Here is a 24,194-nt window from a genome sequence, read left to right on the forward strand (position 1 = left end):
CGCAACAACAACACAACAACAACAACAACAACAAAACTAGTGGAACCGAAAATAGCAGCGGTGATTCCAGGGAGGACATTTAATCTACACACGGACCACAACCTTGGGTATGGGAACTGTACTCTATTTCTTTAATGATTACACATGTATAAATCTGTTAGAGATTATACAAATGTTATCATATGTATTTTACGCCGTGAGTGATGAACACAATGCTATCTATCAAAGGCCAGTTCTAAATCAATTCAAGAGACAGATCATTCACTGAGTAACATTAAAGCCATCATTCACTGAGTAACATTAAGTAACTACATTGAGTTTCCTGCTATGTACTGTCGGTGTCAAAACTAGTTTATTGATAGTGTACATTCTGTGATTCACTTCCATCAAATAGCTTGTCGTCGTGGCTATGAACCAGAATGCCCTGCTACATGTTGTGGCCGTTTACCTATTGCTTAGCCCCGTAATGTAGCCTAAAGGAACCTAACGTTAGTCCTTATAGACCAAGGACTTTACAAGTTCTGTTTAAAGGTGAATTGGCTCTGGAAGCCAAAGCAGCCAAATACTTCCAACTAAACGTGAATCGATTCTCAATTGCGGTACGGTTCTAGAAACATAAATCCATCTAGTTTATTTTGTATTATTATTATGAACTTTAAAACAAATGCAAAAATATATATATATATATATACAAACAAGATTACATAAACCTAACATATCGAGATTTTAAATTTGTCAAAAAGTTTTATGGTTTTGCGTTTTTGTTTTTAAACGTATTGATAATTTCAAAACAATATTTGAATTCTATCTTAAACAATGTGAAGTGGGGTTTGTTCTCCAGCCACTTATTAAATGGATAAATAATCCATGAAAAATAAAACAAATCAAATATTAAAGTTAAATCAGGGTATATATCATTTGGATCAAAATTAAACATATCAGAGTTTTTCAAATGAACATTAATAGTAGTTTATTTTAAAATAAAATATTGTAACTCACTCCAAAATGTTATGACATAAGAACAGTCCCAAAAATAAATGGTCAATAGTCTCTGGGTCACAACCACAAAATACACATTTTTTTTATCAATAGCTATTTTGAACCTGTATAATAAAGGTATTTACAGGGTAGATTCTACAAATTAGTTTGTATGATTCTTCTTTCACCTTATTAGATATACAATATTTACCAGACGACAACGAGACTTTGTTCCAGTTCACTTGTCCTAGGGCTGTATTCCAGTATATTCTAGCAGAGGGAATAGTAACATCTTGACATAGTTTTCTTATATACATGTTATTTCATGTATAGTTTAACATGTAAATTCCTTCTAGCTGTAACAGTTGCACTTGGTAGTACTGTTATATTCTCCTAAAAGAAGAATAGCACCTTTAGGGACAGCTCTAACAACTATTTAAAACTCCTCAGGTGTGAACGTAACGTTGTGTCTTATCATGAATTCTGGATAATCATATAGTGGTCCATCATTATTCAATAATTGTTTAACCCAGATAATGTTGTTGTCAAACCAGTTCTGGAAAAATAAAGACTTGTTTTTGTATTTTATGTCTTTATTATTCCAAATTGTATATCTATGTGGGGGAAAATTATGTTTGTATATAAAGTTCCAAGTTAGAAGTACTTGTTTATGAAAGTTAGCAAGCTTAATAGGGATCTTACCCACAAGTTGCATTTGAGAGAGAAGAGAAAGAATTCAAGACCACCAATCTGTTGGAATGTTAAATTAGGGATTATATTCCAAATACAATCCTTATTTCTTAAATAGTTTTGTATCCATTTGATCTTAAAGATGGTCTGGATTTTAAAATCCAGAGCATTCAAACCTCCCTTACTTTGGGTGCTACATATTACCGCTTTTCTTAAATAATTAGGTTTATTCCTCCATATGAAGTTAAATAATTTAGTATCAACCATTTCAGTTACTGACAGAGGAACATCGAAGGCAAGGGAGGTATAAACTAATCTGGACAGACCTTCAGACTTTGACAGAAGTACACATCTTTTACAGGGGTATTACATACTGAGTTTAAGTCACATCTTTTCAATGCAAATAATTCACAGTTTCTAATATTCGGAGAAAAACGAGAAACATGTGAGAAGGCATTATTTGACCCTGTTGGTCATCTATGAACGTTTGAACATCTTGGCCATGTACTGTTATAATCTCCACCCGGCACAGCCAGAAGAGGACTGACCACCCCTCAGAGCCTGGTTCCTCTCTAGGTTTCTTCCTAGGTTCCTGCCTTTCTAGAGAGTTTTTCCTAGCCACCGTGCTTCTGCATTGCTTGCTGTTTGTGGTTTTATGCCGGGTTTCTGTATAGCACTTTGTGACATCGGCTGATGTAAAAAGGGCTTTATCAATACATTTGATTGACTAATACACTCAATAGCTTTCCTGGCTTCATTATGATCTTTTTAAAAAAAAAAGGGTGGTGTCGTCAGCCAATTGTGAATATTTTCTCTTTATCTTGTATCTGAATACCCCTAAAACTATCCTTATTGAGATGAAGTGCCATAACTTGTGTGACCAATAAAAATAAGAAAGGAGAAATCGGGCATCCTTGTTTAATTCCACGTCTAATATCGAATTTAACAGAGCTGTTTCTATTACTGTAAAGTGTCTTAATTACACTTTCAAAATATAGAAAAAATAAATAAATTAAGATTCTAAAAAATGAAATAATGTTAAAATCAAAAGCCTTGTAAAAGTTTACAAATAAAATAATGCTATCTTCCATAATGTGCTTGTTGTAGTCTATCAAGTCCAATACTAGTCGAATATTATTACATATTCAGTACCAGTCAAACGTTTGGACACACCTACTCATTCCAGAGTTTTTACATTTTTTACCATTTTCTACATTGTACAATAATAGTGAAGACGTCAAAACTATGAAATAAAACATGGAATCATGTAGTAACCAAAACAAAGTGTTAAACAAATCAAAACATATTTTATGTATTAGATTCTTCAAATAGCCACCCTTTGCCTTGATGACCGCTTTGCACACTCTTGGCATTCTCTCAACCAGCTTCATGAGGTAGTCACCTGGAATACATTTCAATTAACAGGTGTGCCTTGTTAAAAGTTTATTTGTGGAATTTCTTAATGCTTTTGAGCCAATCAGTTGTGTTATGACAAGGTAGCGGGGTATACAGAAGATAGCCCTATTTGGTAAAAGACCTAAGTCCATATTATGGCAAGAACAGCTCAAACAAGCAAAGAGAAACAACAGTCCATTACTTTAAGACATGAAGGTCCGTCAATACAGAACATTTTAAGAACTTTGAAAGTTTCTTCAAGTGCAGTCGCAGAAACCATCAAGTGTATGATGAAACTGTCTCTCATGAGGACCGCCACAGGAAAGGAAGACCCAGAGTTACCTCTGCTGCAGAGGATAAGTTCATTAGAGTTACCAGCCTCAGAAATTGCAGCCCAAATAAATGCTTCACACAATTCAAGTAACAGACATCTCAACATCAACTGTTCAGAGGAGACTGCGTGAATCAGGCCTTCATGGTCAAATTGCTGCAAAGAAACCACTACTAAAGGACACCAATAAGAAGAAAAGACTTGCTTGGGCCAAGAAACACAAGCAATGGACATTAGATCGGCGTAAATCTGGAATGACAACAAGTTGGCGTGATCGCAGATAGACTAGCACTCAGGCTTGTCTTTCCTCCCCCAAACGATGAGCATGTCCTTCCATGTAACAGAATTAGTTTAAATAAAGTATGCATTTATGTTAAACCTAAACCTTATTTTTTTTTTTTAAACAGGTCCGTTTGACAGTAAGCATCATGATTGGTCCAGTTTCAACATCCGTGTTGCCAGGTGTCCATGGATGATCAACGTCAGGGCCGAGACCTACTTCTCCCACCAGAAAGATGACATGTACAGTTACTTCCTGTACACACGGGGGGAGGGTCTTACTGGCAAGTTGTCAAGGTGAAGTATAGCCAGGTGTCCAGAGTTTCTGAACTGTCTTCAGTGGTTTGAGTCCCACACAGTACATGTTAACCTGGCTACCAGTCTGTTTGTGCCGTCATGCCAACGCCAAATAGGTTTCCACGACAGCACAAACAGATCTGGGACAACGCTAACTACTTGCGTGACTCGTTTCCAATTTCTGGTATCACTATGTGATCTTGTGAGAGCTTAATGTGTTCCAGAAGTGTTTGGGTCCAAGACTAACATCTGATTATTCCTTTACAAATTCCATTCTCAAAAATGCTTCCTCTAGTCACTGTAGGATACAAGCTGATCAAAATCCCCTCTGGTTAGACAAGGTATTGGATGGATTTTCTTACAGTACTACGTTGTATCACGACACGTTATGCTAACTAAAATTATGTTTCAAATATGCTTATTGAGAGGCATACAAGCAAGTAAACAGACAAAACAATTCTAATGCCTTATTTTCTGTTCTTAAGTCAACACCATTGGAATCACATTAGCTTCCCTGTGGCTCAGTTGGTAGAGCATGGTGTGTGCAACGCCAGGGTTGTGGGTTCGATTCCCACGGGGGGCCAGTACAAAAAAAAAAAGGCATGAAATGAAATGTATGTATTCACTACTGTAAGTTGCTCTGGATAAGAGCGTCTGCTAAATGACTAAAATGTGATAAGGCAGATGGGTCCCTTTCAACTGGAGATTGATTTCAAAGCCATCTAACGACTGCATATGAGGTATACAAGCATCATCCATCTGTCCTCAATAAAAACAAGAAACGTTACTTGGGGAAATTCTTTTTTTTTTACTACTGGTATTTACATTGCCTTTACATCAGCTAAGTTCAAAAATGGTATAAAAAAAAATAAAAAATACAATTCACATGAATAACAAAATATGACCAAACTGTACAAAATATTTAGGACTAACGTCCCGTGTGGCTCAGTTGTATAGCATGGCGCTTACAACATCAGGGTTGTGGGTTCGATTCCCATGGGGGGGAGCCAGCACGGAGAAGGGGATTTTTTTTTTTTTTTTTAAATACAAAAATGTAAGTCGCTCAGGATAAGACCATCTGCATATGCTTCGATCACACCAACAGCGGGCATTGCATTTTGGGACACCAGAATTACATTCATTTCCAATGAAAACGCTGCGTTTGCCTTGCAGCATTTGCGGTGAAGTGCGTTCAGGTGTGGTGCCTACGTTGGATTTGTCAAACTGTATGTTGCTCTGGATAAGAGCGTCTGCTAAATGACTTAAATGTAAGCATGTGCTTTACAGGAGATTTGCCAGAACCAGACTTGCTAACATGTTACATTACATTTCACTTCACTTGTAGACGACTTGACATAAATGGTAGAAGAAGGAGAATGTTGACCTTTTGTTACGTACATAACCAGATGATGCTGCGTACCATTTTGCGCAGTGATGCCGTCGGTGTGTTCGAAGCGTGAATGACTAAAATGTAATGTAAAATGTCGACAAAAACAACACAGGTATACAAAATATGAAAAAACATTATTTGTACCATACTAAAGTTTAAAAAAAACATTTATTAAACGTTGTTATAAGTGAATCTAAAAATCGAACAATCAAAAAAAACTCAGTTGGAACTGAAAGTCAAAGTAGAGGAAAAGGGTAAAGTGAGACAGGCATCAATCAGCAGGTCTGAAATGACAAGAGTTTAAACTTCACAAGAGCAAAAAGTAAGTATAGAATAATCAGGTGATGACGAGGCCTCGTCTGGCTCCAAGCATCTTCTCTTTCTTCTGCTTCCTGACTTCAGTCTGTTTTGTCCTCCTTTCCTCCCTAGAATAAAAGCAATATGGAAATCAACATAACAGGTTACACATCCAATCATTCGGAGAGAAAACAAGTTTCAAAACAGAGGCTCTCTCAATTAGTCTTTCCTTGATTCCTCATCTCCTTTTCAAATAAAATTTTATTGGTCACATACACATATTTACAATGACGGGTAGGCCATCATTGTAAATAAGAATTTGTTCTTAACTACGTTTTGTTCTGTGCAATAACTTAAGGATCGGACCCTTTTTTTTCAACTTTCGCCTAAAATGACATACACGAACCTAACTGCCTGGAGCTCAGGACCTGAAGCAAGGATATGCATATTCTTGATACCATTTGAACAGAAACACTTTGAAGTCTGTGGAAATGTGAAATTAATGTAGGAGAATAACACATTAGATCTGATAAAAGACAATACAACGAAAAAAACATTGGTTTCTTTGTACCATCGTTTTTGAAATGCAAGAGAAAGGCCATGATGTATTATTCCAGCCCAAGCGCAATTTAGATTTTGGCCACTAGATGGCAGCAGTGTATGGGCAAAGTTTTAGACTGATCCAATGAATCATTGCATTTCTGCTCAAAATTTTGCATCAAGGATGACCAATTGGTTTATTAACAACTTCAAGTTCATAATTGTGCACTCTTCTCAAACAATAGCATGGTATGATGTCACTGTAATAGCTACTATAAATTCAACAGTGCAGTAAGATTACCAAGAATTTAAGCTTTCTGCCAATATTAGATAGGTTGAAAGTAACAAAAAAAATTCCCAGGACAGACCTCATGCTAATCGCATTAGCCTACTTTTAGCTCAACCGTCCCAAGGGGGGCCCAACAATACTGTAGATGTTAACTGACTTGCCTAGTTAAATAAAGGTTACATTTTATTTAAAAAATTGTAATTCTTTCCCCCCGCAGATGTTATTGTGGATGTAGTGAAATGCTTGTGTTTCTAGCTCCAACAGTGCAGTAGTATCTAACAATTCACAACAATACACACATCTAAAAGTAAACGAAGGGAATTAAAATATAAATATAACGATGAGCAATGTCGGAGTGGCATTGACTAAAATACAGTATATACACACACATATGAAATTAGTAAAGCAGTATGAAATCATTATTAGTGATGGCTATTTAACAGTCTGATAGCCTTGAGATAGATGTTTTTCAGTCTCTTGGTCCCAGCTTTGATGCACCTCTACTGACCTCGGCTTCTAGATGATAGCGGGGTGAACAGGCCATGCCACAGGTGGTTGTTGACCTTGATGATCTTTTTGGCCTTCCTGTGACATCGGGTGCTGTAGGTGTCCTGGAGAGCAGGCACCCGCTGGAGAGCCCCTGCTGTTGCCGTACCAGGTGGTGATACAGGCCAACAGGAAGCTTTCAATTGTGCATCTGTAAAAGTTTGTGAGGGTTTTAGGTGCCAAGCCAAATTTCTTCAGTCTCCCGAGGTTGAAAAGACTCTGTTGCCCTTGCTTCACCACTGTCTGTGTGGGTGAACCATTTCAGATTGTTAGTCATGTGTACTCCGAGGAACTTTTCACCTTCTCCACTGCAGTCCCATCGATGTGGATAGGGGCGTGCGCCCTCTGCTGTTTCCTGAAGTCCACGATCAGCTCCTTAATTTTGTTGATGTTGAGGGAGAGGTTATTTTCCTGGCACCACTCCGCCAGGGCTCTTCACCTCCTCCCTGTCTGCAGTCTTGTCATTGTTGGTGATCAGGCCTACTACATTGAGTTGGAGGCATGCATGGCCACGCAGTCATGGGTGAACAGGGAGCACAAGAGGGGGCTGAGCACACACCCTTGTGGGGCCCCTGTGTTGAGGGTCAACGTAGTGGAGGTGGCGTTTCCTACCTTCACCACATGGGGGAGGCCCGTCAGGAAGTCCAGGACCCAGTTGCACAGGGCAGGGTTCAGACCCAGGGCCCCAAACTTAATGATGAGCTAGGAGGGTACTATGGTGTTGAAGGCTGAATTATAGTCAATGTACAGCATTCTCACATTAGGTATTCCTCTTGTCCAGATGGGATAGCGCAGTGTGCAGTGTGACGGCAATTGCATCTTCTGTGGATCTATTTGGGCGGTATGCAAATTGAAGTGGGTCTAGTGTGTCAGGTAAGGTAGAGGTGATATGATCCTTAACTAGCCTCTCAAAGCACTTCATGATGACAGAAGTGAGTGCTACGGGGCAACAGTCATTTAGTTCAGTTACCTTTGCTTTCTTGAGTACAGGAACAATGGTGGACATCTTGAAGCAAGTGGGGACAGCAGATTGGGATAGGGAGAGATTGATTATGTCCGTAAACACTCCAGCCAGCTGGTCTGCACATGATCTGAGGACGCAACTAGGGATGCCGTCTGGGCCAGCAGCCTTGCGAGGGTTAACGCTTAAATGTCTTACGTCGGCCACGGAGAACAAGAACCCACAGTCCTTGGGAGCGGGCCGCGTCGGTGGCACTGTGTTATCCTCAAAGTGGCGAAGAAGGTTAGCTTGTCCGGCAGCAAGATGTCGGTGTCCGCGACATGGCTCGTTTTACCTTTGCAATCCGTGATTGTCTGTAGACCCAGCCACATACATATCGTGTCTGAGCTGTTGAATTGCGACTCCACTTTGTCTGTGTACTGACTTTGCCTGTTTGATTGCCTTACGAGGGAATAACTACACTGTTTGTATTCAACCATATTCCCAGTCACCTTGCCGTGTTTAAATGCGGTGGTTCGAGCTTTGAGTTTTGCGTGATTGCTGCCATCTAGCCACGGTTTCTGGTTTGGGTAGGTTTTAAATAATCATAGTGGGAACAACATCCCCTATACACTTCCTGATGAACTCAGTCACCGTGTCCGTGTATACGTCCATGTTATTCTCAAAGGCTACCCGGAACATCTCCCAGTCCGCGTGAACAAAACAATCTTTAAGCATGGATTCCGATTGGTCAGACCCACCATTGAATAGACTTTAGCACGGGTACTTCCTGTTTGAGTTTCTGCCTATAGGAAGGGAGCAGCAGGATGGAGTTGTGATCTGATTTGCCGAAGGGAGGGCCTTGTAGCCATCCCGGAAGGGAGAGTAACAGGCAATGTGTTGATATAACTTCGATAGTGTTTTCCTCAGATTTGCTTTGTTAAAATCTCCAGCTACAATAAAATGAGGCCTCAGGATGTGTGGTTTCCAGTTTGCACAAAGTCCAGTGTGGTTCTTTGAGGGCCGTCGTGGTACCGGCTTGAGGGGGAATATACACGGCTGTGACTATAACCGAAGAGAATTGTCTTGGGAGGTAATACGGTCGGCATTAGATTGTGAGGTATTCTAGGTCGGGTGAACAAAAGGACTTGAGTTTCTGTATGTTATCACAATCACACCATGAGTAGTTAATCATGAAACACCCCGGCCTTTCTTCTTCCCGGAGAGTTCTTTATTCCTGTCTGCACAATGAACTGAGAACCCAGCTGGCTGTATGGAGGGGACAGTATATCCGGAGAGCCATAATTCCGTGAAACAAAGTATGTTACAGTCCCTGATGTCTCTCTGGAAGGAGATCCTCGCCCTGAGCACAACTACTTTATTGAACAGGGACTGAACATTAGCGAGTAATATACTCAGAAGCGGTGGATGGTGTGCACGCCTCCTGAGTCGGACTAGAAGTCCACTCCGAATACCTCTTTTCCGCCGGAGGTGTCATGGTAGCAGCCTCTCAGATAAGTTAAATTGCATTTCTGGTTATAATGCTGGTGAGTTACTGCCGCTCTGATATCCAAAAGTTATTTCTGGCTGTATGTAATAACAAAAAAGTTCTAGGCTAATATTGTAAGAAATAACATACCAAAAAAAATACAAAATACTGCAAAGTTGCTTAGGAGCTAGAAGCAGAGCTGCCATGTCTGTCAGCACCATCTTGTGGATGGAAAAAGTCCCTTCTATGGCATTCCTCTCCAATATGTTTAGAGGAATCAAGGATAGGTGAATTGAGAAAGAGCCAGGAATTCAATACGATTCCCCCTCCACTTTTAACCGGTTGTTCCGGATACTGACCTTGCCTGAACCGGATGCTGTTTGTAATTCTTCTGGTGTGAGGAAACAGTCTGAGACTGGTACACTGTGTTCTCTTTGGCCACCATGAATGGCTTCAGCTTTCCTATATACAGGCAGACCAGAAACGATGACCAGTAAAATAAATGTTTTTAATTAGCCTACAGACAACCAGGTTCGTGCTGAACGCACTGGTATACAGCCAGAATCTGAATGCTGACACATATATATATATATATATCTTACCCTTATGAGGCTTATAGGTGAGAGTCTTCGAGAGACTGGCCTTCAGATCAAAGTTGGTCTTCTTGTTGGTTTCAGGACAGTTAGAAAGAACACTGGTGTTTGCATTAAACACAAACGCTGAATAAAACAAACAAAATAAAAGCCAGTAAGGGATCCATTCAGTAGAGCAATGCACAGAAAATAAGTAAAGACTACTTAAATTAGATTTCGATTTAGCAGGATGTATATTGAACAAAACTATAAAATGCAACATACAACAATTTCAAGATTTTACTGATTTACAGTTCTTATAAGTAAATCAGTCAATTTAAATAAATAAATTAGGCACCAATCTATAGATTTCACATGACTTGGCAGAGGCACAGCCATGGGTGGGCAGAAGCGCAGTCATGGGTGGGCCTGGGGAGCCAGGCCCAGCCAATGAGAATGAGTTTTTCCCCACTAAAGGGCTTTATTACAGACAGAAATGCTCCTCAATTTCATCAGCTGTCTGGATGGCTGGTCTCAGACGATCCCGCAGGTGAAGAAGCCAGATGTGAAGGTCCTAGGCTGGCATGGTTACACATGGTCTGCGTTTTTTAGAAATGTTTTATACATACTGCCAAATTCTCTAAAACAATGGGGGCGGCTTATGGTAGAGAAATGAACATTCAATTCTCTGGCAACAGCTCTGGTGGACATTCCTGCAGTCAGCAATTGCACGCTCCCTCAACTTGAGACATCTGTGGCATTGTGTTGTGTGACAAAACTGCTCAATTTAGAATGGCCTTTTTGTCCCCAGCACAAGGTGCATCTGTGTAATGATCATGCCGTTTAATCAGCTTCTTGATATGCCACACCTGTCAGGTGGATGGATTATCTTGGCAAAGGAGAAATGCTCACTAACAGGGATGTGAACAAACGTGAGAGAGATAAGCTTTTTGTGTGTATGGAACATTTCTGGGATCTTTTATTTCAGCTTATGAAACATGGGACCAGCACTTTACATGTTGCATTTATATTTTTGTTCAGTATAGGTTACCTGGTATCTTAGCGCTGGAGAGAACTAAGGTCTTGTTGACTTCAAGTCTCCCTCCAAATGTAGTCTCTTTCCCAGGAGTGAGGAGGTCCACGCGGGGTGCCATGCGTGATGGCGTCTTCACCATAGTCTTCTTGTGCTCATTATCCTGAGTAGCTTGTGAGAACCTGTACACAAACCAACCGTTGGACTGACTATACAGGTTTCATTCCACAAACTGGCAATAGTATTCAGAAGTAACTAAATCCTTCCCAAGAAATATTAATTCATAGTGGTCACCTGAACAAAGCCAGTTAGCAACTCATGACAGCGCATCTTGTTTAATGATGTGAATGTTAAATCAGAAGTGGTAAATCAACAGACAACTAGAAGCTTCAGCACTGCTAAAATAATTAAGAATACTCAAGACAAAATAATGTTTGAGTGTCTCACCGAACGTTGATCCGGCGAGTGGACAGGACTGTGGGTCTGAATGGGACAACCGTCTCCTTCTTGGGGGATTTTCTGGCCGAGAGTCTACGTTTGTCAGTAGCTGGTTTGCTGGCTGAGACCAGGGTAAGTCTGCGTCTGTCTGTAGCTGGTTTCTGGGACGCAGGGCTGAACAGGGAGGCGCGGCTCGAGGTTGAGCTCTGCAAAAACACAACAATACATTGACCACACCGAGCAACACATTAGATTTGGGAATCATCCCTCTCAAAATAGCCATCTGGTTTTACATTTGAAAGGAAAAATGTTTCATTGGTGGTAGCAATTTACCTTTAACAACTATGGAAACCAAAAAGTGTACTTACTGCTTGAGTTTTTCCTTCAGTTGGTGTCAAAAGAGTTTTATCCGAAAGAACCTGAAGAATAAAGTGTTTATAGTTAACTACTTGCAAAAATTTATAAATTGATGACTACAATAAAAAATGGTTGCAATGTTGAATGGGCTTATTACTTAATGAAAACCACACAGTGGCCAGATCTCAACGATCTCCATTATAACGTTATATACAATTATTTACCTTCAATTCATTCACTAAATTTCTGAACGAATCCATTTTCTTGGTCTTCCTTTCCACGTATGAATCAATTGACTCCATCCTTTTGAAATGCGCCTCGTGGAGCTTTCTGAAGTCTACAATAGAATGTGGTTATTAGTATTTTTTCATAACAGAACAAGAGAGTTTGAGCATGTTATTAAGATCATGTAGCTATAGCAAATATGATTCAGACGACTAACTTGGTGTCGTAGGCTTCAACATCGACTTAGTCCTCTTCAGGAGCCCCTCATGGCGAGGGATCTTTCCTACGGGCTTCACTTTCTGTCCCACTCCTGTGCAAAGCAATATGAGAACGTGATCAATAATAGTATTATTATAACCCGAGTTGATGCTCATGTAGTCACCTATTTCATAAACAAAAGGCCAGAGACACACCCCTACGTAAGACTTCTGCAAAAAAAATAAAAAATGTGTCTACACAAATCATCATGGCCTTTAGAGTTCTCCAGACTAACCAAACATCACTGCTGCAACTTTGTGTTCAGGTTCAGCCACCCCGGATTCCTTAGCAGCAGACACTCTCCTTCTCTTGGCACTCCCCTTGTCGATGATGGATTCAGTCACCTTGTTAACAACCTATATTGAAAACACTAGTTTAGTTTGATATTCCTCAATAAAATATAAAGCAAAAATTCATTTTTTTGGGGGGGTTGTCAGAGATACATGCACAGCAGTATTTCAGTGCAAGAAACGCTTCTCACACCTCTTACATTTTAGTCATTTAGCAGAAGCGTTTATCCAAAGCGACTTACAAGAGTGAGTGCATACATTTTTCATAGTGGTCCCATACCTCAGCTGGGGTGAGTGGCGCTTTGGCAGGTTCACCCTCTGCCTCCTCATCTTCAGGCTCCTTCCTAATTTTCGGTTGCCCTCTACCACGACGTTTGGTCACAAACTCCTGAGCTGAAGGTTTTGGTGACAGCTCATCAACCAATGCTGAATTGTTTTCATCCTGGGTTGAGTTACTTTTAACCGTGTTATCCTGTGCATCAACACCAGTCTCATCTCCCTGCTAAATACACGACCATCACAAGTCTGCTATTACTAGCTATAATTACAATGCAAAATAGATCTACAGACATAAAAGAAACAAAACAAGTTCAAAAGAAATTCAAATATACATAGGAGATCATTTAAGTTTTATCATTTGAACAGAAGTGGGAAGGAAATTCAAGCCAGAACTTACGTCCACTGCAACATCTTCCTGTGTTTGTTGTTGTTGTTGGAAATGCTCCCTGAGCGCCTTCAGAAGTTTATCAGCCTGTGTATTAGTTAACACCGAACACAGTTAGCAAGGTTAACACTGCATAACAAACGAGATGGATAGCTAGTTGGTTAACGCTAACTAGCTAGTGTAACTAACTAACAAACCACTCACAACACAAACAAACAACCGAATGAAAGAACGCTATAATGTTTGCGATTTTACCTTCAGTTTTGAAGATTTGAGCCCAACCTCCTTTGCAAGACTGCGCAATTCAACATACTTCATGGAATCCAAGTCCATTTTTTCCTTGTTTTAGCTAAAAAAACAAAACAAATGTCACTGTCACTGAAACACGTTCAATGAATCGGTTCCCGTTTACTTGAACGAGTAACGTTAAACACAAAAACACAGTCAGCTTGTCGCGCCTGACCGTTAAAATACGGAGATTCAAAAAACTGGAGTACAGGCCATTTGATTGGCTGGTAGATGTATACGGAAGTACCTTTAGACCAATTAAAAATGATTATTATTGGCGCCAAGAGGGGCGAGGCGGAAACTACCACAGAAAACAGTTGAAAGTAACAGAAGCGGTTATCACTGAAGTTGAACAACTTGGCATTTTGAAAGAACATAATATAACAACAATAATAATGTATGATTTTGAGTCATTTCAGTCCTGCGATACAGATGACCAAAAGCTGGAGAATGAGTCAGTGAATCAAGCCATCGTCGAGAATCCAGTGACTTTTCATTGTGGACGATGCAACACCGTGTGGGCTGATTCCCGAGGCATCTGTGGAGAAGCAACATCTGTCAACTCGCTGATTTGTCTTGGTAAGTTACTTCATTGGATCTAGCTAGCTAATTAGGTGTTCAATTTATTATTTTTTTCTAACAAGAAATCGTAACCAATGATATATATATATATATATATCACACACACACACACACACACACTAGATGACTAATAGGGGGCGCTGTGTTGAAGCCTCAAAATATTGTTGGAAGCGATTCACATTTTCATCGGCTTTTAAAACACGGAAGCCAAACGCGGAAACTATGGATCATAATTCATAAGTCGCCATTAGAAAGCCCTACATGGGGAAAAAATACACATTAATTACTGGCCTGCTAAAGTGCCGTGAAAAGGCCCATAAAAACTGATCCAAATCAAATTTATTTATATAGCCCTTCGTATATCAGCTGAAATCTCAAAGTGCTGTACAGAAACCCAGCCTAAAACCCCAAACAGCAAGCAATGCATGTGAAAGAAGCACGGTGGCTGGGAAAAACTCCCTAGGAAAAACTCCCTAGAAAGGCCAAAAACCTAGGAAGAAACCTAGAGAGGAACCAGGCTATGAGGGGTGGCCAGTCCTCTTCTGGCTGTGCCGGGTGGAGATTATAACAGAACATGGTCAAGATGTTAAAATGTTCATAAATGACCAGCATGGTCAAATAATAATAATCTTAGTAGTTGTCGAGGGTGCAACAAGCACGTCCGGTGAACAGGTCAGGGTTCCGTAGCCGCAGGCAGAACAGTTGAAACTGGAGCAGCAGCATGGCCAAATGGATGCTCAATCAGGCGGGTTACATGTCTTATTTTTTACATTTAATATGCATTGAAAACGCCATGCTTTTTGAGCGATTATTCAAATCACTTAGGCTATTCACTGCGGGTTACAGCCTAGACATGAGTTTTGTACTCACTTAACAACAATCACATTCATCAGTACATTGTGTTGTTGTAGGATACATTTGTTGTCCCTGAAACAAGGGTGTATTTTCGAGCTGCATAGTGAAGGCTACGGATTATTATTATATATATTTTTTTAATTATCGAATCAACTTTTTCTTTCGCTGTGTAAACTGACTGGATATATTCACTGGAGTATTAAGCTTTACATTGAGCTTGTGAATTATGGGCTATAATGCATACGCTTCTCATTTAGGCTATAGGCTACATCTCCAGACTGTCTCTTTAATCTGTTGTGCAATTACGCACCTGGCCTTTACGCTGCAACGGTTATAACTTTTACATGTTTGTAGAGGCCCAGGAAAAGCAAGACTACAAAAGCTTGTTGGACACTTACTTCGGGCGGGTTAGTTGGAAAGAAGAAGCCCATATTTTCCAATAGGCCTATCATAACACTGGGGCTACATCCGGACAAAATAAATCACGAGTGGCCTGCTAATGTATCTTTCTGGACCTTCTAAAGTGTCGAGAATAGAGTGCATTTGGAAAGTATTCAAACCCCTTCACTTTTTCCACATTTTGTTACGTTACATTTTTTTTCCCCCCTCATCAATCTACACACAATGACAAATCTACACACATAATGACAAAATGGATATACCATTTGCATAACTATTCAGACCCTTTACTCAGTACTATGTTGAATCGCCTTCGGCAGAGATTACAGCCTAGAGTCTTCTTGGTTATGACGCTACAAGCTTTTCACACCTGTATTTGGGGAGTTACTCCCATTCTTCTCTGCAGATCCTCTCAAGCTCTGTCAGGTTGGAGGGGAGCGTCGCTGCACAACTATTTTCAAGTCTCTCCAGAGATGTTTGATTATGTTCCAAATCCGAGCTCTGGATGGGCCACTCAAGGACATTCAGAAACTTGAAGCCACTCCTGCATTGTCTTGGCTGTGTGCTTAGGGTTGTTGTCATGTTGGAAGGTAAACCTTTGCCAAGTCTTAGGTACTAAGTGCTCTGGAGCAGGTTTTTATCAAGGATCTCTCTGTACTTTGTTCTTTTCATCTTTCCCTCGATCCTGACTAGTCTCCCAGTCCCTGCCGCTGAAAAACATCTCCACAGCATGATGCTGCCGCCACCATGCTTCACCGTAGGGATGGCGTCGGGTTTCCTCCAGATGTGACGCTTGGCATTCGGGCCAAAGAGTTGAATCTTGGTTTCATCAGACCAGAGCATCTTGTTTCTCATGGTCAGAGTCCTTTAGGTGCCTTTTGGCAAACTCCAAGCGGCCGTCTGGCCAATCTACCATAAAGGCCTGATTTGATGAAGTGCTGCAGAGATGGTTGTCCTTCCTTTAGGTTCTCCCATCTCCATAGAGGAACTCCAGAGCTCTGTTAGAGTGACCATCGTGTTCTTGGTCACCTCCCTGACCAAGGCTCTTCTCCCCTGATTGAGCAGTTTAGCCAGGCGGTCAGCTCTAGGAAGAGACTTGGTGGTTCCAAACTTCTTCCAGTTAAGAAAGATGGAGGCCACTGTGTTCTTGGCCTTTTAATGCTTCAGAAATGTTTTGTTACCCTTCCCCAGATCTGTGTCTTCACACAATTCTGTTTCGGATCTCTACGGCCAATTCCTTCAACCCCCCCCCCCCCCCCCCCCCCCCCCCAATGGCTTGTTTTTTTTTTCTTCTAACATGCACAGTCAACTGTGGGACCTTTTTTTTTATATATATATATATATATATAGACCGGTGTGTGCCTTTCCACATCATGTCCAATCAATTGCATTTACCACAGGTGGAATCTAAACAAGTTGTAGAATGCACTGCAGATACAAACCGATCCAAATGGTTACATAATCAGGCCTAGTGTGTAGGCCATTTCAAAGCAGGCTGTTTGAGTGTAAAAAAAAAGAATCAAATTACCCTGCATCACTGCATTTTACATTTTAATTGTGATGCTCACTTGATATTGTGATGCTCACTGTGTTTTAGCCCAGGTATAAGGATTTTTCTTGTCTACAAACTTAGGCTTATTAACTCCGTCACATCCAGTAGCGGTGTGTGGGTGAAATGACTGGGGAAGACAAAAAAAAAAAAAACCCAGCCATATCACAACCTACACTATATATATACAGCAGTATGTGGACACTCCTTCAAATGAGTAGATTTGGCTATTTTAGCCACACCCGTTGCTGACAGGTGTGTATAACATTGAGCACACAGCCATGCAATCTCCACAGTATAACATTGGCAGTAGAATGGCCCTTACTGAAGAGCTCAGTGACTTTCAACGTGGCACCGTCATTGGATGCCATCTTTCCAACAAGTCAGTTTGTCAAATTTCAAATCAAAGTTTATTTGTCATGTGCGCTGAATACAACAGGTGTAGACCTTACAGTGAAATGCTGAATACAACAGGTGTAGTAGACCTTACAGTGAAATGCTGAATACAACAGGTGTAGTAGACCTTACAGTGAAATGCTGAATACAACAGGTGTAGTAGACCTTACAGTGAAATGCTGAATACAACAGGTGTAGTAGACCTTACAGTGAAATGCTGAATACAACAGGTGTAGTAGACCTTACAGTGAAATGCTGAATACAACAGGTGTAGTAGACCTCACAGTGAAATGCTGAATACAACAGGTGTAGTAGACCTTACAGTGAAATGTTTACTTACAGGCTCTAACCAATAGTGCAAAAAAGGTATTAGGTGAACAATAGGTAAAGAAATAAAACAACAGTAAAAAGACAGGCTATATACAGTAGACAGGCTATATACAGTAGCGAGGCTATATACAGTAGAGAGGCTATATACAGGCACCGGTTAGTCGGGCTGATTTGAGGTAGTATGTACATGTAAATATGGTTAAAGTGACTATACATATATGATAAACAGAGAGTAGCAGCAGCGTAAAAAGAGGGGTTGGGGGGGGGCACACAATGCAAATAGTCCGGGTAACCATTTGATTACCTGTTCAGGAGTGTTATGGCTTGGGGGTAAAAACTGTTGAGAAGCCTTTTTGTCCTAGACTTGGCACTCCGGTACCGATTGCCATGCGGTAGTAGAGAGAACAGTCTATGACGGGTGGCTGGGGTCTTTGACAATTTTTAGGGCTTTCCTCTGACACCGCCTGGTGTAGAGGTCCTGGATGGCAGGCAGCTTAGCCCCAGTGATGTACTGGGCCGTATGCACTACCCTCTGTAATGCCTTGCGGTCAGAGGCCGAGCAATTGCCGTACAAGGCAGTGATGCAACCAGTCAGGATGCTCTCGATGGTGCAGCTATAGAACCTTTTGAGGATCTCAGGACCCATGCCAAATCTTTTTAGTTTCCTGAGGGGGAATAGGCTTTGTCGTGCCCTCTTCACGACTGTCTTGGTGTGTTTGGACCATTCTAGTTTGTTGGTGATGTGAACACCAAGGAACTTGAAGCTCTCAACCTGATCCACTACAGCCCCGTCGATGAGAATGGGGGCGTGCTCGGTCCTTCTTTTCCTGTAGTCCACAATCATCTCCTTAGTCTTGGTTACGTTGAGGAAAAGGTTGTTATTCTGGCACCAACCGGCCAGGTCTCTGACCACCTCCCAATAGGCTGTCTCGTCATTGTCGGTGATCAGGCCTACCACTGTTATGTAAACTTAATGATGGTGTTGGAGTCGTGCCTGGCCATGCAGTCGTGGGTGGGTGAACAGGGAGTACAGGAGAGGATCAGCGTAGCAGATGTGTTGCTACCTACCACCTGGGGGTGGCCCGTCAGGAAGTCCAGGATCCAGTTTCAGAGGGAGGTGTTTAGTCTCAGGATCCTTAGTGATGAGCTTTGAGAGTACTATGGTGTTGAACGCTGACCAGTAGTCAATGAATAGCATTCTCACATAGATGTTTCTTTTGTCCAGGCAAAACCCTGGATCATTGTTATTCTAACTTCCGCGGCGCATATAAAGCCCTCCCTCGCCCTCCTTTCGGAAAATCTGACCACGACTCCATTTTGTTGCTCCCAGCCTATAGACAGAAACTAAAACAGGAAGCGCCCATGCTCAGGTCTGTTCAACGCTGGTCCGACCAATCGGATTCCACACTTAAAAGATTGCTTCGATCACGTGGACTGGGATATGTTCCACACAGCGTCAGACAATAACATTGATGAATACGCTGATTCGGTGAGCGAGTTTATTAGCAAGTGCATCGGTGTCATGTGCGCTGAATACAACAGGTTTAACCTTACAGTTAAATGTTTACTTACAGGCTCTAACCAATAGTGCAAAGAAGGTATTAGGTGAACAATAGGTAGATAAAGAAATAAAACAACAGTAAGTCGACAGACAAATCTGGGTTTGGCGGATGCCAGGGAACGCTACCTGCCCAAATGTAATAATGGTCTGGGGATGTTTTTCATGGTTCAGGCCCCTTAGTTTCAGTGAAGGGAAATTGTAACGCTACAGCATACAATGACATTCTAGACGATTCTGTGCTTCCCACTTTGTGGCAACAGGGGAAGGCCTTTTCCTGTTTCAGCATGACAATGCCCCCGTGCACAAAGCGATGTCCATACAGAAATGGTTTGTTGAGATCGGTGTGGAAGAACTTGACAGGCCTGCACCGAGGCCTGACCTCAACCCCATCGAACACCTTTGGGACAGTAACATTAGCTAACTTGAATGATATTAATACACATACTTCTTTACTTAGAAATTGACTCCTTCAAATAATGTACTGTGGCAAGTTTGCCATAGGAAGTAAAGAGGAAGTGGAATCCATCACTTCCATTGTTTGGCTGTGCCCATAGCAACGTTAGAACATTCGGTGCATAGAAACATAGCTGCAGGAAGTTGGGGTGCTGAGGGTGCTAATCAGAAAAATCTGATTAGTGATTATTTTTTTGAAGTAATTTAATGGTCCTTTACTAGTCCTGTATTAGCGGACCAGTCTGTAGCGCGAGGACAAAAAAAAAATATCTGCAAAAATACTTACATGCATGTAATTTTGTCCTTCAGACACATAATTGAAATACTGTAGAATTCCATTAATTCCTATGGAGGACTGCTCCTACTGGGCAGAAGCAATATGGCTGACCGGTGGCATCAAAGCCTCTCAATAGCCAATTCAATCGGTGATGTCACTTGCTCTGAGACCTCGAAGTAGTTGTTTCCCTTGCTCTGCAGGTCCGTGGCTTTTGTGGAGCGATAGGTAACGGATGATTCGTAGAGGGTGTCAGTTGTGTGCAGAGGGTCCCTGGTTCGAGCCTAGGTTGGGGCGAAGAGAGGGACGGAAGGAATACTGTTACACCATTAAGGACCTGACCTCTTGGCAGAGGCAGTACGCGTCGGGGATGGGATACACATGGGATAAAGCTTTGTAATGATGTCCTCTCGTTTCAGAGGTAACCCAAGATGTGACCATCAATAGTGAACGTGAGTGGAGCCTGGATGGTCTGTTCAGTGCATGGTAGGATCAATGTGCCATTTTTATTTATTTACTACAGTTATACACTGAGAATACCAAACATTAGGAACACCTTCCTAATATTGAGTTGCGCCCCCTCAGAACTTCCTCAATACGTCAGGACATGGACTCTACAAGGTGTTGAAAGCGTTCCACAGGGACGCTGGTCCATGTTGACTCCAACGCTTCCCACAGTTGTGTCCAGTTGGCTGGATGTCCTTTGGGCGGGTGGACCATTCTTGATACACACAGGAAACTGTTGAGTGTGAAAAACCCAGCAGCGTTGCAGTTCTTGACACAAACCGGTGCACCTGGCACCTACTAATATATCCCGTTGACCTTCTGAATGGCACACAGACACAATCCATGTCTTAATTGTATTAAGGCTTTAAAATCCTTCTTTAACCCGTCTCCTTCCCTTCATCTACACTGATTGAAGTGGATTTAACAAGTGACATCAATAAGGGATCATATCTTTCACCTGGTCAGACCTGTCATGGAAAGAGCAGATGTTCTTAATGTTTTGTATACTCAGTGTGTCTGTCCTCCCCCTCCATGTATAGTGTGTACAACACTCTCCAATGCGCCGGCTGTCTCTGCCTCATGGGTGTAATCCTCTACTCAACACCACAGCACCTGTCTGCTCTGCGCAACCTCTTTCTCCTCAAGAAAGACGAGATGTATTGGTAAGTAGTAAACCTACACGGTTACCTTTCTGTTTGTTTTTAGTTGCCATTGTTGGTTTAACCTGCCATACACAGATTTTATCTCACGATTTCAAGTGGTCGGGGATAGCTGTCCAGAATGGATTTGTTTTATTTCTTGCCCTTTTTAGTTATATTTTCAGCACTGGCCAAATGGTGAAAGCCTCTACGCTGAACTTTAGTGTAGCACCACTAGGAGAACGTGTAAGTGAGGTAAGACGACAACTTTTTTTTTTTTTTACCCTGCATGTTAACACCCTTCTTCTGACAATATTTCCACCAATAGTAGTCAAACCACGTTTCGTCTCTAGCCATGAATGTTACATTGAACTGATGCCATTCCAGTGAATGGTGTTCTTCAGGGTTGGGGTCAATTTTAAATTGAAGACTGTCAATTCAGGAAATAAACTGAAAATTCAAATCACCTTCCCTGTAGCTCAGTTGGTAGAGCATGGTGTTTGCAATGCCAGGGTTGTGGGTTCGATTCCCACGGGGGGCCAGCACAAGGGGAAAAAATGTATGAGATGTATACATTCACTACTGTAAGTCGCTCTGGATGAGAGCGTCTGCTAAATGACTAAAATGTAATGTAAAATGAATTGACCCTGGCTCTGTCTCGTCTGTTCTTCCTGCCAGCTGAAACAATTGATCCAGGAAACGGAAAGTCATCTTAGCAATGTGTCAGCAGTGATGGATGACACCCGCACGAATGAAGCAACCTCATCTGTCCAGTAGTCAAGCTGATCCTATCTGGGTCGTGTTCATAAGGGCACATTATAGCAAAATGTTTTAAAAACAGAAAATGTGCATTTTTCTTATTGGACAAGTTTCAAGTATTTTCTTCTGTTTTTGTGCCTATTGAACACGAAGAGCCTGTTCTGTTTGACAATCCTCCGTCAACTGCACTTTATTCTCTAGTTCTCTGTTCTCTGTTTTTTGAAGGGCCCTTTTGTAGCCTGGGAGCCAGTCTGTTTGCGCCATCATGCCACTCTTTTGTCATGCAAAAAAAAAACAAAAAAAAAACAGTTCAGAATAATTTGACTGAATGGAGGACATTCCTATGTGTGGTGTTCCACCAAAAAATTGACAATTTAGAGTGAAAATGGGAGTTCCCTCCTTGAGATGTTAAAAAGTAGCTACCTCGTATTCTACTGTTCAATGTGTTTGCCTCATAGTTTATGCTAAATGGCATTATACTTTATCAATGTTTACTAATGTGAAGCTCCACATAGATGAGACATGGCACTGTGTGTGTGTTCAGGTATTAAAACTTATGTAAACCAATAAATGTCTTAATTTCCATACTTCTATGACCATGTTGCATCTTTGTAAAACCTTGCACTGTAATAAATGAATGTTTGCTCTCTTGAAGTGTCGGTAGGCATCTCTTGCCCAGGGATTAAGGATGGGCATATCATTCTGATAAGGGAATTGTATATGTTTTAAGGAAATGACTAAAGAATTCCACCCTGAAACGAAATTATTAGATTATGTAACATGAATAATTAGAGTGATAAACTTAAGTCCAATAAGGTTTGGTCGAGACTAGTAAGGGAAAGAAATGTGTGTGTGTGTGTGTGTGACCAAGAAAATACAGAGGACAATTAAACTATTCATGACCTGACCTGGTTAGAACTCTAAAACTTACGACAGGAAAGGGAGTCCTGTCAAGGTCCCTCTAATCTCAGGAGGATGGAACTGCCAGCTTGGTAGTGATAAATGAGGACTGTGGGGAAAGATGCATCCCACCTACTGTTTGTGTGGGGATGAGAGCTATAAAATGACATGTCTTCTCATTTTTGGACTTCAGAACATTCTCTGAATAAACTATATGGACCTTTTGCATAAACTGAGTCTTTGCCTAATTATTATTAAACCCAGGGTCTTACAAACCTTGGGGATTGGTCAAAGCTTAAATAATTTATCATCGTTGGGATTGAAAATTCGTGACACATTCCTTTTACCTTTGAATCTGTCCATAGAAGAGTTCAGACATTGGTAGGGGATTCTATTAAAAGATATGAAGGAGGAGGCAGCAACTGAGTTCATTGGCACCATGTTGCTTTTTATTGCAGATTCTTCAGTTGATACGAGACAGAGGCTGGTTCCAGCATGTCCAGGGCCTCTGGACTGCATAGTTAAACCACAGTACACTCATTCTGTTGGTTACGAGTTGATCAATACAGTCTTTGTGCCATCATTCCACAGTGTGAAATGATAGCCTAAAATCCAGTCAGGTTGTACTATGATCAACATTGTAACATCAAAAGTAATTTTGATCAGAACAAGTGGTTTACATTGTGTTCCCTGTAATGTCAACAACAATCCCTGTTATTCAAGACACGTCAACTTACTAACAGCAAACATTTCAGTATCATGGCTCTATTGAGCAACACAAATGAAAAGTTTTATTATTGCATGCAATACAAATGAATTACTTTTACTTAATCATGCATAATCTTTTTGTGCATTCTAAATGTACTGATCCAGACCATTGCCACATTACAAATCGTAATTATAATTTTTTTTAAAACACAGTATTCAAGACAGGAGGATGGTAGCAATAAATGCTTTACAGTGTTCTCCTTGAGGCATCTATTGCTTTCAATTATTAGGAAAGATGTATAACAGACATGTATATATGTGATAGTTTGATCTGGACAATGGTGGAACAATGTAACAGAAAGGAAAAATGAGAGGCATAAAATAGGCCACCTAAAATCAACACTACTGTATGAATGATGCTACTTCCCAAATGGGACCCTATTCCGTATAAAAGTGCACTACTTTTGACCAGAACCCCCCCCCCCCCCCCCCCCCCCCCCAAAAAAATGCAGAGTCCTATTTAGGACACAAGCCTGAATAGAGTTTCCCCATGAATACACACTTGTTTTTGTCAATCCAAACTGCAGCCTTTTGTTTCCGTTTTTATTTAACTAGGCAAGTCAGTTAAGATCAAATTCTTATTTTCAATGACGGCCTAGAAACGGTGGGTTAACTGCCTTGTTCAGGGGCAGAACGA

The 24,194-nt window shown here is 41.1% G+C and overlaps 2 protein-coding genes across 2 annotated transcripts; one reads left to right on the forward strand and one right to left on the reverse strand.

Moving 5' to 3' along the window:
• The first annotated feature begins 11 nt into the window (after nt 1–11).
• Nucleotides 12–23,021, forward strand: oip5 (opa interacting protein 5). Its single transcript, XM_029712689.1, has 7 exons — nt 12–107; nt 3,802–3,970; nt 14,019–14,165; nt 20,405–20,471; nt 21,032–21,154; nt 21,304–21,385; nt 21,809–23,021. Exons 2-7 carry the CDS (start codon nt 3,910–3,912, stop codon nt 21,905–21,907), a joined length of 579 nt encoding a protein of 192 aa, XP_029568549.1. The 5' UTR covers nt 12–107; nt 3,802–3,909; the 3' UTR covers nt 21,908–23,021.
• LOC115161878 (nucleolar and spindle-associated protein 1) lies at nt 4,759–13,985 on the reverse strand. Its single transcript, XM_029712688.1, has 12 exons — nt 13,554–13,985; nt 13,311–13,385; nt 12,915–13,136; nt 12,580–12,700; nt 12,304–12,396; nt 12,086–12,198; nt 11,873–11,923; nt 11,514–11,710; nt 11,085–11,248; nt 10,064–10,180; nt 9,821–9,923; nt 4,759–5,785 (listed from the first exon to the last, which is right to left on the reverse strand). The coding sequence occupies exons 1-12, from the start codon at nt 13,629–13,631 to the stop codon at nt 5,698–5,700; spliced, it is 1,422 nt and encodes a 473-aa protein (XP_029568548.1). The 5' UTR covers nt 13,632–13,985; the 3' UTR covers nt 4,759–5,697.
• Nucleotides 23,022–24,194: the final 1,173 nt, after the last annotated feature.

The sequence above is a fragment of the Salmo trutta genome, chromosome 25, assembly GCF_901001165.1.
Source record: "Salmo trutta chromosome 25, fSalTru1.1, whole genome shotgun sequence".
NCBI lineage: Eukaryota > Metazoa > Chordata > Actinopteri > Salmoniformes > Salmonidae > Salmo > Salmo trutta.